General features: G+C 49.3%; 1 protein-coding gene across 3 annotated transcripts in view; it reads left to right on the top strand.

The window, feature by feature from the left end:
• Positions 1 to 2,044: 2,044 nt before the first annotated feature.
• Positions 2,045 to 19,077, top strand: part of GMPR (guanosine monophosphate reductase) — a 60,614-nt gene continuing 43,581 nt past the window's right edge. The window contains exons 1-3 of one of the 3 annotated variants that reach the window (XM_027524581.1): positions 2,045 to 2,239; positions 11,082 to 11,201; positions 14,986 to 15,069. In XM_027524581.1, coding sequence (XP_027380382.1) covers positions 2,153 to 2,239; positions 11,082 to 11,201; positions 14,986 to 15,069 — 291 coding nt within the window. In that variant the 5' untranslated portion in view covers positions 2,045 to 2,152. Of the gene's footprint in view, positions 2,265 to 11,081; positions 11,202 to 14,985; positions 15,070 to 19,077 lie in introns of all 3 variants that reach the window. The other 2 variants (XM_027524579.1, XM_027524580.1) reach the window with 2 other exon arrangements.

Raw genomic sequence — 19,077 nt, 5'->3', positions numbered from 1 at the left:
AGGGAGTGGGCAAGAGACCAAGAGGAGAGGTACCTTCCTAGTTAATCAGCAAGGTCATCCAAAGGAGGCTTTTCCTTTAAGATGTCAAAGTAAAGTTGCTCATTTGTGCCCTACTCTTTGCGACCCCATGGACTGTAGCCTACCAGGCTCCTCCGTCCATAGGATTTTCCAGGCAAGAATATTGGAGTGGGTTGCCATTTCCTTCTCCCTGGGATCATCCCGACCCAGGGATCAAACCCAGGGATCAAACCCAGGCCTCCTGCATTGTAGGCAGATGCTTTACCGTCTGAGTAAGATGTGGTAGGTAATAACAACTATAAAGCACACATTCACCCCTGTTACTGTAACCCCAGGCAGATCCTTCATAAGCTTAGTTTCTCTTCCCTGTTGGGAGTATCATTTTCAAATAACCATACCATAAATAATTACATTTTACCTTGTTTTTAGTTAGGAACTTAAGATCAGAATTAAGATCAGAATTAACTTAAGACTTTGAAAATAAGCAGCCCATCTGGCTGGCTCCCAACAAATGATTCCATAAGGGTCATAAATATTTAGCCTGTCCAGCTAATTGTGGTGATTTTCACTCTCTCCCTGATAACTTTCATTTCCTTTCATGAAAGTTCAGGAACTTCCTATGCTGCAAATGTGATGGGCTGAGAACTTTATCATTTGCAGACATTTGTGTTAAATGAACATTGTGATGTTTCTTTATGGTCAGTTGTACCAAATATGAGTTCCCTGAGAACAGGTCAAGCCTACAGACAAGTGAAAGAAAATGAAAGTTGCTTTTGCGCAGTTAGCAATCTAGTTTGAGGATGCAAAGCAAAAAGCACATAATGCTACATGTGACCCTAAATAAACAGTTCCCATGTATTAATTATGGGAAACCCACAAGAACAAACAATTTAATTCTCTCCCAAACGTGGGAGAGGATAGCGTTAAATGTTTTTCATCTAACTTATGAGAAAACAGGTTTAGATAAATTAAGTGGCTTCCCCATGGTCATCCAGCTAGCATGTGGTGGGGTCAGGTTTTGAACCCAGGCAGAGAGAGGTTCCAAGACAAAAGCAGCTTTAGCTAAGGTTGTAATAAGTTTTAAGGACTGAGAGATTTCTATTTAACTTTACTATAACCTTGGGCAAGTCATTTCCTTTATATGTCCTCAAGTTCCGTATCTGCAAACCGGCTCCTTCTTCCTTGGGCTGTTGCGCAAGCGAATGAGCAGGTGCAGGGCGGGCACTTAAGCACATTCCTAATGCATAATGACGGCTCAGCGTGGTCAACAAGTGGACTAAAAATAAACTGACATCACTCATTCTCAGGAGGACTAAGGTCCCTAGAATCTCAGGATCTCCGCCGACTACAGACGTCACGCTTTTAGATTAATACAAACTCGTGAAATCCAAAGGGAACACAAAGATTGCCTCAACAAGCCCACCACGGCCAGAGTCACCTGCCCACTCTCTTTTCCCAATTCTCTCCACCTTCCCAAGGGTTTCTTCGGTTTTGGCATGTGAGAGGTGTGACTCAGCACCTGACGGGCACACGGGGCTTGAAAGGAAAGAAGGGAAGCCTTTCAAGGAGTGGACTTTTCCGTGGGTGAGGGGGTCACAGGCCAAGTCTCCTCCCTACAGGGGACCTCGGTGACAGACGAGACGGTGTGCACTCCTCCTCCCCCCACACACATACTTTGGTCACCGCAGTGAGCACGCCCGTAAACAGGGGCGGGCAGCGGCTAGAAGTGTCACACGAGCGGACTTCCTAGCGTCCATCTGGTCTGTCCGCACCGCGTCAGTCCCCGGATCCGCTCTTTACCTCGGCCGCCGCCGTTGGGGGCGGAGCCTCCGGAGCGCGGGGCAAGGCCGAGAGCGGCTGGGGGCGGCCCGAGGCCTTAAGGGGGCCGCGTGCGCGCGGGCAGAGCACCCGCCGCGGCACAGTCTCCCACCCTCACGCTCCCGCGGCACCGCCCCCGCCCGCCGGAGCCCCGCCCCTCCCAACGGAGGCCCCGCCCTACCCGCCGGAGCCCCGCCCCGCCCGTCCTAACCTTCCCGGCTCCCCGCAAACCCAGCTGCTAGCGTCCCGCGCCGCCTGTACTGCAGGAAGGAGCTGCGGGCTCCAGCCGCGCTGGCCCGAGCGCGCTGCCCGCACCATGCCCCGCATAGATGCGGACCTCAAGCTAGACTTCAAGGATGTCCTGCTCCGACCCAAACGAAGCAGCCTCAAGAGTAGAGCCGAGGTGGGGCCCTTCGAAAGCCGCATTGGTGCGGGATTGTTTTTTTTTTTTTTTTTCCGGGGTGGCGCGGGGGAGGTGGGTGAGAGGCGCTGTACTGTGCGCCCACCTCACCTGCTTTTTTGTGTGTCTGGGGTGGGTGGGACGCCGACCCCTTCTGCTCTTCTCACCACCGTAGAGAGGGAAAGCCAGCTGGTCCCCTGCCAGGACAGGAGGTGTCTGTAAGAGGTCCGAGTTGTCCTTAAGGGGTCCGACTCCGGCCTAAAATCCTCAAGGCGTCCGGTTGGGGCGGCGAGGGGAAAGGCACCACGGAACTAAACCCCAGAGGAGCGAAGACCAAGTGGTCAGCTGATTCAGAAAGAGTGACGGCGAGGGCAGGGGCCGGTTGAGGGGTGTATATAGGGTGAAAAGGACGCAGCGGAGCCCAGGTGTACAGGGACGGGGATTTTTTGGGCAGCGTCTCTCTGCGGAGAACTCTGACTGCTTTAGTATCAGGTCCAGCCATGGAATTTATTTTAGGAGGTCTGAAACTCAGGGAAACTCCGGGGCAAAAGTTCAGGGTTTACCTTCTGCGTTCCAGTGACTTCTGGGAGAGAGGCTGGGGACCTGTGCCTGGCGGCACCCCCTTACTGGACAGCTGGAGTCCAACCCAGTCTTCCAGAAGCTGGAAACACTGGGGTGCGGGTGTGGGGGCTAATGGGACCGCTGAGGGGCAGGGGTGGGGGCAGTTTTGCCCATTCTGCCTTAATAATGAGAGCAAAGCCCGAGGAACATGTGGAGACCAGACTGGAAAGAGCTAGAGGGTGGGGGCAGGAGGAAGGTCAAGTCTTGAAGGATAAACTAGTTGCACAGATAGGCAGAATCCCCTGGAGATGTGTATATGGGTGATGATGGCTTTGCTTGGGGCTTCGAGCTGGAGAGGAAGGTGAGGAAACTGCTGTGTCCGGAGGCAGGGGTTGCACAAGTAAACAGGGGGAGGCTGAGCCAGCATAGGTTTCTCCCCCCACCCCCCCTTCCAGGACCATAAATAAATCCCCTTGCGAGGATCTGGGCTGCCTGCCTGCCTGCGCCGGCTGGGACTCCTAACTGCAGTGCCTGGTGCTGCCAGCTGAGGGCTTGTTTGAATTAACTGGAAGCCTCCTGCTTTAGCCAATAATCAGAACTAATCAACTCACCTTCTCAAGCTGGAGGGCTGGCAGCTGGAGCCCAGACTGGAAGAGGTGGGGAATGAGTAACACTTTTCACTCTGGATTGGTCAGCTCTCTTCCTGCCCCTTCACTTAGAAGAACAATGAACAGCTTGGATGGCAGGCCCAGACTCCTGAAGTCCCAGCAGTAGCTGGTACCTGAGTCCACACTGAGACGAGATGTGGGGATTTGGGGCAGACTAATGATTTGGTGGCCGCAATAATCTAAATATTGGGTCACAATTCACTTAGTAAAGAAAAAGTTATTTTGAGAAAAATCATGTATTTAAAGCAAGGATGTATTATGTGTATTTTCTGAAGCAGGAAACCTCTTGTAAAGGTAAAACATTCAGATTTTATGTTTGTTGTTGTTGTTCAGTCGCTTAGTCGTGTCTGACTCTTTGCAACCCCACGGACTGCAATACACCAAGCTTCTCTGTCCTTCACTATCTCCCAGAGTTTGCTCAAACTCATGTCCCTTGAGTCGGTGATGCCATCCAACCATCTCATCCTCTGTCACCCCCTTCTTCTTCTGCACTAGAATGAATTACTCTTTTCCAGGGAATAGTATGATGTTGTCTTGAGTCATTTGGTTTCGTAATTTGGGCTGACTGAAGCTGTGAATGTCCCAGCTTCCCATGATACACTGCAATCTACATGCACACACAGCAGTGAGATCTCGGTGCCCTTGAGAAGTGTTTTCATATTTCCATGTTTGTGGGAGTTTACCAGCTCCCTTCCTGGAAACCTGAATTAACTGGTGTTGCCTTTCCATTTGGTTCCTATCATGGCTTAGCTGCCTGCTGGCCACCCCCATCACCTGACTGCCTGTTTCATTGATATTGTGGGATCTAGGAAGTGAATGGCACCCCACTCCAGTACTCTTGCCTGGAAAACTCCATGGACGGAGGAGCCTGGTAGGCTGCAGTCAGAGAAGGACACAACTGAGTGACTTCACTTTCACTTTTCACTTTCACGCATTGGAGAAGAAAATGGCAACCCACTCCAGTGTTCTTGCCTGGAGAATCCCAGGGACGGTGAAGCCTGGTGGGTTGCCGTCTATGGGGTCATACAGAGTTGGACACGACTGAAGTGACTTAGCAGTAGCAGGAAGTAAATTTGCTCAGTTGTGCCTTACTCTTTGCAATCCCATGGACTGTAGCCTGCCAGGCTCCTCTGTCCATGGGATTCTCCAGGCAAGAATACTGGGGTGGGTTACCATTTTTTTCTCCAAGGGATCTTCCTAACCCAGGGATCAAACCCGGGTTTTCTGCATTGCAGGCAGACTCTTTACCATCTGAGCCACCTGGGAAGCCCATTTGGATACCATCATGGTTTAGCTACCTGTTGGCCACCCCCATCACCTGACTGCCTGCTTCATTGATATTGAGGGATCTAGGAGGACCTCTAACCTCCTCTCAAGTTGTGCTCAGTCGGCTGTGGATGCCTGAAGTTTCCCATAGGCAGATGAAAACTTTGCATTGTACGACCAGGTATAATCCTGAAGTGCATGCCCGCAGGCACAGGGATACCTGAATGTAAATTTGAAACTAAATGGTAAATGGCCGGGCTCACGAGAGCAGATGTGAGTGGAGCCAGGAGAGCAAACAGCCCCCATGATAGCAGTCTGGCTGGGAAGGGAGCCTGGTGACTGTTGACAAGATTCATCTCTGCAGCAGTTTTGCTCAGAGCTGGACCAGCTGCTGGATCCACCAGACAAGTGAGCAGGAAATGGGGAGAAAGGCAGGGTGCCCTCCCACTCAAGTTTAGTGCTCCTTCCAGGGCATTGCCACAAGTGTCACATGAAATGAACTTGAGATCAGCTCCTGGAGGCTAAGGTACAGGTGGAGACAGCCTAGGTGGCCTTCCTGTGGTTGTACCACATCAACAGTCATCGTCAGCTGTCCCTCCATTGTCCATTCTCCTGTCTTCATAAGTCCTTGGGCCACAGGAATAGAGGGCCATGGGGCTGCATTTAGGTAGTGTTTTCAGAGGAAGTGACATGTTGGTTGAGCAGGACCTCTGCCACACTGAGGGGGTGACCTCCTCCCTGACTGCCTGAGAATTTTCTTCTTTGGGACCCATTCCTTGCTCCAGTGTCCCATCCTTGTCCTTAAGCTAGTAAGATGTTTAAAGAAAACCACAAACCTAACAGCATAACCATAATGTTGGAAGTCGGACAGTGAGGAGTTTGCAGTGGAAAACCGGTCACTTGGGCTGGGACAGACAAGACATAACCCAATGAGTGATCAGTCTCCTAAATGCTCCATAGTCTTTTGCTCACCAGAGGTCCAGTGAGAAATGAACCAGCTCTGGTGAGTTCTGGTCCAGCTTCCATGGACAGCAGGCTGGCCTGAGAGGAACAAGACCATGGCAGAGTAGAGAGGATATTGGCTGGAAGAAAGGAGACCTGGGTTCTTCCAGGCTCTGAGCCAATTGTGTTATTACCTGGGCTCTGTTTTTTCTGGGGCTGCTGTAACAAAGAACCACAGACTGGCTGACTCATACAACAGGGGTTTATTGTCTCTCAGTTCTGGAAGCCCCAGGTCAAGATGTCAGCAGGGTGGGTTCCTGCTGAGAGCTGTGAGGGAGAGTCTTCCTTGCCTCTCCCCTGCCTTCATGTTGTTGCCGCACAGCCTGGTTATTCCTTGGCTGCAAGCATTGTTCAGTCTCTGCCTTCCCCGTCAATCAACATTCTCCCTTGCTGTGTCTCTGTCCAAATTCCCCCTTTTTATAAGAACACCAGTCATACTGGAGTGGGACCTACCTTAATGATCTCATCTTACCTTGATTACCCACAAAGAGCTCATCTCCAAAAAGGTCATGTTCACAGGTACTGAACTGGTTGGTATTTCAGTGCCTTTTGGAAGAGAGAGTCCAGCTGTAACAGCCTCTGTAAATGTGGCTGTGTAACATTGGAGGATTTGACTAGGCTTGCTTTTCATGAATGCATCAGAATCACCTAGGAAGACATTCCTAGGTACACACAGTGTCTCCATCACAAAGGTTCTGATTTAGGAGGTTGAGGCGGATTGAGCATGTGTATTTTGGGAATCATCGTGCGTGATTCTGATGCGCACACAGGCGCCAGGGCTGGCCACTGGAGCCTTTCCACAGTGGAGCACTGGTTTGGTGGTGGCATGCGACTACACGTGCTTCCCTGAATCCTGACACGTGATGGTGAAACATCCAGGGGGCCAGGCACGTTCAGAGGGCCGGGCTGGGGCCCACCACACAGTGCCCTGAGAGACTGGGAGCCAAAACACAATCCCATCCTTACCCTTAGCCAGACATGAATTATTTGCACCCTTTTGAGCCACTCAGACCACAGAGGGGAAAGGCATTGCCCTGCGCTTATAGTCCAAGGTAAGCAAGTAACCTTATAGGTACCAAGTAACGCAGTCAGAGAATTGCTTTAATTGGCACCATCCATAGATTTAGGCCAAAGAGGCCCCTGCCCCAGACCCCATTTTTGTCCCCTCCTCACTGGACAGAGCTGAAGGCTGGGCCTTTCCCTCTGGGCCGTGCTCTAGATACTCAGAACCCTGGATTTCCTGCCCAGATGACTTTGAACTGATTCCAGGGCCTGCGCAGGGCAAGAGGGCAAGGGGGTAGGGGTGGGGAGTCTTCCCGGGGTGTGCTTTCTAAGGGCCAGCCATGCTGCTCAGATGCTCGCCTCTCTATCTCAGAGAGTGGCCAGGTCACTGCTGTTTGAGGGATAGGCGTGTGGACGTGGAGGTTAGCATGTAGACTGAAGTGTCCCTGCGTGCACAAAAGGATGTGTGCGAGAGGAGATGGCCAGGACTGGCTCCCATGATGCCATGTTCTAGTACTTTCTAGGCCCTGAATGAAACTGTTGTCCAGGAAGGAGGACAGAGCAAAATTTGTGCAGCAGCTTCTTACACATTGCTCCTGGCATTGAGATATTTAGAAATGTGGTAGATGGGCTTTCTGGTTGTACTTTTGGGTCCTCAAACAATGGGCTGTAGGGCTGACTGTGATAAAAGTGAAAGTGTGTTTGCCCAGTCGTGTCTGACTCTTTGCGACTGCATGGGCTATAGCCCACTGTCTGTGGGCTTCTCCAGAATACTGGAGTGGGTTGCCATTCCCTTCTCCAGGGGATCTTCCTGACCCAGGGATTGAACCTGGGTCTCCTGCCTTGCAGGCAGATTCTTTACCGTCTGAGACACCAGGGAAGCAAGGGCAGTAGAAACATGTATTTTTGAGGTGGAGGAGGGGTGGCTTATTACTTTATGTGCCCTTTCAAATCAGGCTTGGCAGAGAGGGGGTTTGGAGGTGCTATATTTGGTGCCTTGACCAGCTGTGGCAGATTAAATGCCAAGTTTAGTTTCTAGTGGCTAGGATATTTAAAATATTTCTCTCAGCAAACAACTGGTCTGTTTTAGGGTGTGTGTGTGTGTGTGTGTCTTTCTGTCTGTGTACATAAGGTCGGAGCAGATATTTTATTTCTCATTCCCAGAATTAAGGATTGCATAGACTCTGCCATGTGGAAGAGACTAGACATGAGGGGAAGGGTTCATTGTCAAGGCTGACCTCTTCCACGGAGAACAGCTTTTTGCCTACTGCCTATAGGTTTTTGGAGTGCCAAGGAGAAAAAAATACCATTGTGAGCTCAGCCAGGTGCAGAGTGTAGCCGCTATTCCCATGCTTCTTGGAAGGAGTATTAGTAATTCGAGACCAAGAAATCCTGATTGTCATGAGCCTGCAAAGCCAAAATGTTAGAGGGCCATTAGCAGCCCAGAAGGGTGCCATTAATAGTTCCCATCAGTTATCTTTCAGGATGCAGATCGAACTTGCTTTACTGAAGTAGAACCAAGCATGGTAATAAAGGAAGTGGGGGAAAGGGATGTGCCGCCTCCCACCAGTGCCCCCACAGTCAAGCATCTCTTTTCCCCTCGCTGATGCTGTTTAAGGCCGATGTCGTCATGTTGATGACCTCATTGGCTCAGGAAGCCTTCTGTGTGTGGAGGAACAGGAGATGCGAAAAGGCCAAAAGACCTAGGTGTCCCCTGGTGTCTTGACATGCTGATGGCAAAGTGGGGGTTACTTCCTACAAATAGGTGTCTCCTGGTGTCTTGACATGCTGATGGCAAAGCGAGAGTTACTTCCTACATATAGGTTCATCGGTACTGTTTTTTCCAGATTCTGTGTATGCGTGTTACTATGCGGTATTTGTTTTTCTCTTTCTGACTCACTTAACTCTGTAACAGGCTCTAGGTTTATCCACCTCACTACAACTGACTCAGGTACTGAGGAACCTATTTGCAGGACAGGAATGGAGACACAGATGTAGAGAAGGGACTTGTGGACATAGCGGCTGAAGGAGAGGGTGGGGCAAACTGAGAAAGTAGCATTGACGTGTATGCACTGGTGGTGGTAGTGGTGGTTTAGTCACTAAGTCGTGTCCAACTCTTGCGACCCCATAGATTGTAGCCCACTGGGCTCCTCTGCCCATGGGATTCTCCAGGCAAGAATACTGGAGCAGGTTGCCATTTCCTTCTCCAGGGGATCTTCCCAACCCAGGGATTGAACCCAGGTCTCCTGCATTGCAGGTAGATTCTCTACCAGCTGAGCCACAAGAGAAGCCCAAGAATACTGGAGTGGGTAGCCTATCCCTTCTCCAGCAGATTTCCCCAACCCAGGAATCAAACCAGAGTCTCCTGCACTGCAGGCAGATTCTTTACCAACTGAGCCATCAAGGAAGCCATGTGTACACTGTCATGTGTAAAACAGATAGCTAGTGGGAAATTGCTATATTACATGGAGCTAAGCCTGGCTCTGTGATGACCTAGAAGGATGGGATGGACGAGGGGTGGGAGAATATAATTATGACCAATTCACGGTGTATGGCCGAAGCCAACACAACAGGGTAAAGCAATTTTTATTAAAAAATAAATTTAAAAGAAGTGAAAGTTACTTCCAACGAAAAATAAAAGGCTCTAGATAAACACTGGTAGGAAATGATTATTGCCGTGGTCTTTAGTCAGCTGGGATTAATGTAGGTCCAGATTCTTGCGGCAGCTTAGGATTCACACCTGGGTTTGTGCTGCCAGTTCTCCTTGGGAAAGCGTCCCCTTGCTTCTGTGCGGGCCGTGTCCCGCAGGGTCTGACTAAAGAAACAGACAGGACTGAATATTTAAAACAGGAAATTTAATGCGAGGCAGCATGGCTCAGCGGAGATGCCAGAGGGGATCCGAGGGACCCCAGAGATTGGCTGCAGAGAAACCACTTCCAAAGGGGAGGGTCCCAAGGCCTGGGATCACTCTGTGAGCTAGAACCATGACCCGGCAGGCCAGGGCCGAGGGGGTCTGCAGAACTACTCTTCTTGGACCCAGGCCTGTCTCCTCCCTTGCCCCACCAGTGACCCCGTTGGCCAAACCCAGCCAGAAACCAGCCTGGGAAGTGGAGCCTATGGTGGTGTGTGTGTGTGGGGGGGGTGGTGTGTGTGGTGGGGGGGTGGTGTGTGTGGTGGGGGGTGGGGGGGCGGTCCTTAGATAAGAGCAGAGCACTTAGATAAGAGCAGGCGTAGGATGAGCACTGCATCTGGGCACATACATGGCTGCTTTTGTATGGCAGCCGGAGATCTGGCCCAGGTTGAGGCCATGATTTCAATTCTGCTAGCTCTTGGCGTGGAGAAGGCAATGGCACCCCACTCCAGTACTCTTGCCTGGAAAATCCCGTGGACGGAGGAGCCTGGTAGGCTGCAGTCCATGGGGTCACGAAGAGTCGGACACGACTGAGTGACTTCCCTTTCATTTTTCACTTTCATGCATTGGAGAAGGAAATGGCAACCCACTCCAGTGTTCTTGCCTGGAGAATCCCAGGGACGGCAGAGCCTGGTGGGCTGCCGTCTATGGGGTCGCACAGAGTCGGACACAACTGAAGTGACTTAGCAGCAGCAGCTCTTGGCGAACACCTGGCCCTACTCGCTGCTTTTGCTGAGCCCGCCTTCCTGGCTTAGCTCTCATTCTGGATTCCCGATCACTTGAGTTAGTCATAAATACCCTGAAGCTGGAATTAGGGTAGAATTGGAGCTGTATTTGCAAATCAGAAACCAGTGGTTATGTGCACAGACATGGCTATCTTTGAAAGATGCTGGTAGTCATGAAACAGTGGAGAAGGTTGAAGGGCAAAGGGATTAATGGGGGTTGCAGCTGACTGCAGGGTGAAGGCCTAGTTCTCTCTGAAGGTGGGAATTAAAGGGAGGGTCTTGAATGGCAGGGGAGACTGGAGTGGATTTTCCCAGAAGGGGAACCGTCCCTCCAGAAGTGGAGAACAGTGACTTGTGTGTGGATGTTTGGGGCTGGCATGAAGCAGGCTGGGGACAGAAGGTGGCGGGGGATGGGAGAGGCTATTGAAGGAGAGAGCTTCCAGTTTGGAGGCTGGGCTTGATGGCAGAACATGCGGTGCCTTGTCCTGGTTTCTTGAGGATTGTAAGGAGCTGGGTTCAGTTTTTGCACCTGGATAACAACCCATGATTCCATTTCCTTAGGGACTCGCTTGTGTTTGGAGCCCCTGGCCCAACCCCTAAGAGGACCCAGGGACATACACTTCCTTTGTGTCTTTTCATTCGCTCCAAACTCTAGAAATTCTGCCCCAATCACATAAAGAACCAAAGACTTCTTTTTCCTCTTGCAATAGGTGGACCTTGAGCGAACCTTCACATTTCGGAACTCGAAGCAGACCTACTCGGGGATTCCCATCATTGTGGCCAACATGGACACCGTGGGGACGTTTGAGATGGCAGTGGTGATGTCACAGGTAGGAAGGTGGGCTTTTTCCCTCTGGCGCTCACACTGGACAGGTTGTCATACATAGGGGAGAGGAGAAAAGCGAGACATTTCAGGTCATTCACTTTGGCCAAACTAATTGGTTCTGAGTCTGATTGTTGCTGGAGGCCCTTCTTTTTCTCTCTTCCATCAGAAGGTAGGTGGAGTCTGGACTTTGTATTCATTGAGATGGTCTAGATCTGATGCCCAAAGCTCAGCTTCTTTTTACATTGGTGCCAATCAAATCTTGGAGACCGTTCTTAATCATTAACTTCTCCCACCTGGAGGGTGTTTCAAGTATCTGCAAAATAGCTCAAAGATATTGTCGTATGTATCCCATGATGGGGAGTTTTGGGTGAAGTAGAAAAGGATAGCTTTATTGCTTTGCCATTGAATCTACCTGCAGTGCAGGAGACTTGGGTTCGATCCCTGGGTCAGGAAGATCCCCTGGAGAAGGAAATGGCAACCCACTCCAGTATTTTTGCCTGGAGAATTCCATGGACAGAGGAGCCTGGGGGCTATAGTTCACGGTGTCACTGACTGAGCAACTAACACACTTGTTGCTTTGCCAGGCAAAGGGGGACACAGTGGACTAATGTCTTCAAAACTGTGTGTCTGCACTTGGGGAAGATAGTGACAGGTTTTGTAGTAATTGTTCAAAGAGGATGTGATCAGCGCTCAGACATTCTTCTGATGGGTTGGTGGCAAGGTACATAGGAGTCAATGTTTTCAACCTTCAGGTCCAATTGTCTGCGGTCTACAGGCTTGTGGGCAGCGTGAGAAGTAGTGTTAGTCACTCAGTCGTGTCTGACTCTTGCGGCCCCTGGGCGGTAGGCCACCAGGCTCCTCTGTCCATGAAATTCTCAAGGCAAGAATACTGGAGTGGGTTGCCATTCCCTTCTCTAGGGGTCTTCCTGACCCAGGGATCGAACCCGTGTCTCCTGCACTGGCAGGCGGATTCTTTACTGTTTGAGCCACCAGGAGTGTGGGCAGCATACCATCCTTAATCATTAACTTCTCCCACCTGGTAGGTGTTTCAGTATCCGAAAAATAGCTCAAAGATATAGTCATGTGTATCCTTTGATGGGGAAACAGGACCTTGCTCCCAGGCTGCTCTTCCCTGTTTGTTGCTCCCTGGTCTCCCCTCTCTTGCCTGATCAGTAACTGAATCTGCCCATTGGAGCTCAGGGAAGGTCATGGAGGCTGAGGAAGGCTGTTTGCTATAATCAAAGCAATGGGGGACACTGAAAAGCTGTGCCCAGAAGCCTCACAAGACCTCGCTCAGTTTCAGACCGGCATCCATTTCTTCCTTGAAAATGCCTGTGATAGTTTTGGAAATTAGAGATACAAAACGAAGTCGGATGTCATGCCATATTATAATGTTAGATAAGTGTCGTATTTAGTAGAAGAGTGACGGCACCTTTAAAAAGACAGAATCACTTTGCTCTGTAGCATTTATTATATCACAATATAGAAACCTTAGGTGCCAAGAACTGGATGGAATGTGGAGGAGGTGGTCGCAACTCCACCAGAGACAGAGAGGAGAGGTCACTTGGCCCAAGGCATTTCAGCAAAGCCGAAATCTCATAGAGCCGAGATGCAAACCCAGACTGGCTCCAGCATCAGGGACCTGCCTCCCAACTTACACTGGCAGATAATAGTACTGATATAAGCTCAAGGTCCCTGGAGCCGGCTGCTGTCTTTCTGCCTGTAAAGGGACTAGTATCCTGGGCTTGGGAAAATAAAGGCAAAGTTACTGTGGGCAGAACCTTCATCTCATGCATCTGCCTCTGCATTGGATTCAAGGTTCAGTGCATCTTAACTCATCATCGATGTGAAATGTGCGCTTCTGATGCTCAGAGTCTGTGCATCTATTTCCGTAGACAATGCCTGCCAAGTGAAAAGATAAATCCAATTAGTTGAAAGAGCTTCTTGCTGTGGGCAGCATGACTAACCTCAGGAGGTACTGGGATTCATTATTAGCCAGTGATTAGAAGGAAGATTTTCAAACAAATTATGAACTCACCAAATAGTGTAGGGGGTGGTCTGCCTGAGGTCTGAGTCCAGGATCAGTTGCATCTGTCCGCCCTCAGCCCCCATTGAGCTTTGGGCCGGAGGCTAACAAATTAATTGGAAAAGGAATTTGTGTTTTTTTTTCTCCCTATCTTTCCCTCACTCTGCTGTGATCAGCCATTGCTCTTCATGAATTCTGTATTTGTGTAAAAGTGCATGGAATCAGGGAGCGGTTAATGGCCCTGATTAATTCACATATCAGATTACTGTTTCATGAGAAACAGAGAACTTGGTAGGCTCTTCCCATTTGCACAGGAAAGACTTTCCATAAATGAAACAGTGTTCATTGAAATAGCTAATCATGTGTGGGTCCTATGAATTTTCCATTTCTAGAATGCTGAGTTAGTTCCGTGCATCAGTAAAGTCAGAGAATTTTTTAATGGGGGAGATAGACTGAGAGAAGTTAGGAGTGAGGCCCCTATACAGGAGGAGGTGGAGGAGCCTGGGTTCTGGATTCAGATTTGAGTTTGATTCTGTCCTTTGCCCCACTTTTGGCCAAGCAGTTGTTAAGTTTCTTAAATGTCAGTTTCTTAAGTCCTGTCTTTGCCCACGAAGTTACTGCTGTTGTACAAAGTTGTTCTGAGAAGTACATGAAATAACATATGTGAAGTTCTTGCGCAAAATAGATGTTCAGTAAACCCTTACTGGGTTGATGGTCATAGTTTTAGAATTAGGATTTATGTACTTCCTTCCCTCAAGAATACCAGCTGCCTGATGGATGGGTTTAGCTTTTATCAGGAAATGTTTAGATCATGAACACAAAGAGAAGCTTTCGCATAGAAGCTGAGGTTCTTTTGGGTTGACTAAGCATCACTCCAGTACTCTTGCCTGGAAAATCACATGGACGGAGGAGCCTGGTAGGCTGCGGTCCATGGGGTCGCAAAGAGTCGGGCACGACTGAGCGACTTTACTTTCACTTTTCACTTTCATGCATTGGAGAAGGAAATGGCAGCCCACTCCAGTGTTCTTGCCTGGAGAATCCCAGGGACAGAGGAGCCTAGTGGGCTGCCGTCTATAGGGTCACACAGAGTTGGACATGACTGAAGCGACTTAGCAGCAGCAGCAGCAAGGATCACTAAGCTCCAATACTTTGGCTACCTGATGTGAAGAGCTGACTCATTGGAAAAGACCCTGATGCTGGAAAAGATTGAGGGCAGAAGTGGGCAACAGAGGAGGATGAGATGGTTGGATGGCATCACCAACTCAATGGACGTGAGTTTGAGTGAACTTTGGGAGAGAGTGGACAGGAATGCCTGGCATGATGCAGTCCATGGGGTTGCAAAGAGTCAGACGTGACATAGCCACTGAACAAGAAGAAGCAGCATCACTTTGCCTTCGGGCTGTGCTGCTGACCAGCAGGAGACCAGCCCTCTGTGCTGTTCTTGGCCTGTCACGTTTGGGCTGGACCAGGGCTCTCAGAACCCTCCCCCATCCTCTCCCACCCCTGCTTCTTGGCATTGCCTCCTACATCTTGAATGCTGTGTTGGCTGATGAGATTAGAATGGAACACGGTCCTGTGATTTCCGTGGTTACACCTTCCTCTGTTAGGGGCTCCTCGGAGCATATTCAAAGCAAGCGAAGCGTGAATGGCTGGAACACTGGATGGTTTTGTGTTGCTGGTTTAACCTCGCCATATGGAGGAAGGCGGGGCAGGGCTTCCTTGACTTCTCGTCCTAACGGTGCCTTTCCGTTTTGTTTCCTAGCACTCCATGTTTACAGCGATTCACAAGCATTATACCCTGGATGACTGGAAGCTCTTTGCAGCTAATCACCCAGAATGCCTGCAGGTAAGACTCTACGCTGGTTATAAATGGCCTTTGTTGCCCTGGAAAGGAAATCATCAGGGTAGTCAAAAGGATTTGAGTTGGCAGCAGATAGACACACAGACTCCCAGGAGATAGTGAAAGACAGGGAAGCCTGGTGCTCTGTAGTCAACTTAGCAACTGAGCAATAATAACAGACACAGTCCCAAAGAGAAACTGGGGAAGGCGATAGTGAGTCCCCAGCCCTTGATTGGTGCTAGGAATTTGCCAAGGAAACCTGTTCTGTACTCCTTTTAAAAAATATGATGATTTACCTATAAGGAGCATATTTTTTTCCCTTGGAAAGTGAAGTGTTTTGTCATGAGAGCTTGTGGAGGTCCCAGCAAGGTCAATCCTGCCAGGGATTGAGTCTATTCCAAACATGCCTTTTATCTAGAAAAAAAAAACACATCTAATTATAATAAGTTATAATTGCAGCTAAATATGATGGAGCAGAATAAACAATATGCTCTCCAGGATGACTTCAGTGAGAAAGGCAGATAGCACAAAGTATTGGTGTAGGTGTGCAGCAATGGGAACCCTCGACATGGCTGGTGGGATTGTATCATGGTGCAACTGCTTTGGAAAACAGTCCGGCCATTTCTCAGAAGGTTCAGCATAGGAGTTACCATGTCACCTAACAATTCTATTCCTAGAATAGACCCAACAGGTGTAAAAATACATGTTCACACAAAACCTTATACACAGATATTGAGGCATGCTTAGTCACTCAGTCATGTCTGACTCTTTACAACCCCATGGACTACAGACCACCAGGGTCCTCTGTCCCTGGGGATTCTCCAGGCAAGAATACTGGAGTGGATTGCCGTGCCCTCCTCCAGGGGATCATCCCAACCCAAGGCTTGAACCCAGGTCTCTCATGTCTCCCGCATTGCAGGCAGATTCTTTACCATCTGAACCACCAGAGAAGCCCACACAGATGTTCACAGTAGCACTATTCACAGTAGCCAAATGGTGGAGACAACCCAAGTGCCCATCAGCTGATGACCAAACAAACAAAACCTAGTATACCCATAGGGCGGAATATTCAGCTAAGAAGGGCAATACAGTATTGATTCATGCTACAACATGAAGGAACCTTGGAAATGAAACTGTTCACCTCAGACTGGGACTTGGACCCACATAGCTGGGACTCAAACCCAACCAAACCCACGGTCTTTCAACTGATCTCACACCCTGGGGTTTCAGGACCTAATGAAGCTCGAGTTCTTGATGTTTCATCGCAGAAAGAATTCATGAGAGACAAAGTGATGGGTGTGCTGCATGCTAAGTGGCTTCAGTCGTGTCCAACTCTTTGACCCCATGGACTGTAGCCCACCAGGCTCTTCTGTCCATAGGGATTCTCCAGGCAAGAATACTGAAGTGAGTTGCCATGCCCTCCTCCAGGGGATCTTCCTGATCCAGGGATCAAACCCACATTTTTTATGTCTCCTGCATTGGCAGGCAGGCAGGTCCTTTACCACTCATGCCACCTGGGAAGCCCAAAGAGATAGGTAAGAAGCAGATTTATCTGGAAGGAACACATACCACAGAGTGTGGGCCATCTCAGAAGGCAACAGTGGCCTTGAAATGTGGTGCTAGTGCTCAGTTGCCTCAGTTTTGTCTGACTCTTTGCGAGTCTCTGGACTGTAGCCTGACAGGCTCCTGTGTCCATAGGATTCTCCAGGGAAGGACTCGGGAGTGGGTTGTCATGCCTTTCTCAAGGGGATCTTCCCGATGTAGACATTGAACCCACACCTCTTACATCTCCTGCACTGGCAGGCAGTTTCTTTTACCACTAGTGTCACCTGGGAAGTTTGAAATGTGTGGTTAGCTTTTATGGTGGAGAAGGCAATGGCAGCCCACTCCAGTACTCTTGCCTGGAAAATCCCATGGACGGAGGAGGCTGGTAGGCTGCAGTCCATGGGGTCTCGAAGAGTCGGACACAACTGAACGACTTCACTTTCACTTTTCATTTTCATGCATTGGAGAAGGAAATGGCAACCCACTCCAGTATTCTTGCCTTGAGAATCCCAGAGACGGGGGAGCCTGGTGGGCTGCCGTCTGTAGGGTCGCACAGAGTTGGACACGACTGAAGCGACTTAGCAGTAGCAGCAGCAGCTTTTATGGGGTGCTTTCCTGGTGTCTCAGTCAGTAAAGAATCTGCCTGCAGTGTGGGAGACCCAAGTTTGATCTCTGGGTTGGGAAGATCCCCTGGAGAGGGGCATGGCAACCCACTCCCGTATTCTTCCCTGGAGAATTCCATGGGCAGAGGATCCTGGCGGGCTACAGTCCATGGGGTCGCAAAGAATTATACACAACGAGCTGAGTGACTTAATACTTTCAACTTGTCACTTTCACTAGCTTCTATGGCCTGGGTAATTTCATAGGATAATGAGTAGGAGGATTATTCCATCTATTTTAGTGAGGGGGTGGAGATTTCCAGGAACTGGGCCACTGCCAACTCTTTGGTCCTTGACGGGCGGCCTTGGAACTGTCACGGTGCCAGTGGTGTGTCGTTTAGCTTGCTGATGTGTTACAGTGAGCATGTGCTCAGGCTCAGTTTCTAGTGGAAGTCTGCTTGTTCTCCATCTTGAGCGTATTTGGTTCTGATCAGCTTTTGTTGAGGGTTCCAACGTCCTCCTGCCCATGGCGGCTTAGCAGCTAGTTGTGATGTTGATGCTCTCGCAGGAGAAGATAAGCACACGTCCTTTTACTCACCGTCGCCACGGCGTGCTAAGTCGAGTTAGTGACTGAGCAACAACAACAACTGTTTGTGTTGTGTCCTTGGTCTGTGTCATTCTTTTAAAGGTCCGCTTCACTCTTGTTTCAAAAACATTTTGCTAAGTGAAAAAGCCAGACACAAAAAGCCCCGTATATGATTCTATTTACATGAAATGTTGAGACAAGGGAAACCTGTAGAGACAGAAGTGGATTAGTTGAGAGTGAGGGCTAAAGGGTGTGGAGATTTCTCTTGCAGGTCGATGAAATGTTCTAGAATTGATTGTGGTGACGGTTGCACAACTCTGAATATACTAAAACCCACTAAACTGTGCACTTTAAATAGATGAAGTGTGTGTGACTAGATCTCAATAAAGCTGTTACTGAGAAAAAATAAAGGCAATTTGAAAATAATAAAGGCCCCAGTAGAACATGCCAGTCTTTGATCCTGGCACCTTTGGGTGGTCCTGCATCTTGATCCTGGCACGCTTGGGTGGTCCTGCATCCATACCGAAGAGACATCTCTACACTGGCAATGGTTTCCTCCATGGTCAGATCATCTGGATTGGAAAAGGACTTCGTATTGTACTGCTTTTGAAGTTACACTAGTTTCTGGCTATTTTTCTTTGCTGTGCCATGACCGTGTGTGGATTTTGAATGGTGAGGAGGTGGTTTCAGAGATAAAATAGTTCTGGCTCACACTCGCGTCTTTTCTTTTTGGCATACTTTATTCTAATGGATTATCTCTGTTTCACCTTCTCCCCGTCTTCTCTGGAGGAAGTTTGGGGAGCGTGAGTTTCCAGCAGCGCACTGAGAATCAGAACCGGGGCTTTCATTACCAAGGGCGATCATTCCACTTACTACCCCACTGCCGCCGAAGTCAAAGCTCATTAAAAAGGGAACGCATGGCAAACCCAGTGGCACTGAGAGAAAGTAACCAGACTCCAGTCCCAGCTGCCAAACTGTAACAGAAATGAAAGATTAAAAAGAGAGCAGAGCTGAGTGGGAGGGACAGAACCTGTGGACTTGGGGACCGGTCAGACTGTCATGGGAGGGAAGGTGGGCGTCGGTGTGTGTCACATTATCAGTCGCTTTACACTCAGCCTGTGGGGTTGAGTTGTGATTTGTGGTTTGGGGGGACTAACAAAGGAGAGTAAGATGTGCTGCTCACCGGCAGTTTATAGTTTAGAGGTGTGAGCAAAAATATTGAATTTACAAATTTTAAATTTATAAAAAATAAATACATCATAGAACGTGAGACGCGAACTCTGG

Source organism: Bos indicus x Bos taurus, chromosome 23 (genome assembly GCF_003369695.1).
Source record: "Bos indicus x Bos taurus breed Angus x Brahman F1 hybrid chromosome 23, Bos_hybrid_MaternalHap_v2.0, whole genome shotgun sequence".
Classification (NCBI taxonomy): domain Eukaryota; kingdom Metazoa; phylum Chordata; class Mammalia; order Artiodactyla; family Bovidae; genus Bos; species Bos indicus x Bos taurus.
The sequence above is the reverse complement of the archived record's forward strand: the minus strand, read 5'-3'. Positions and strand labels throughout refer to the sequence as shown.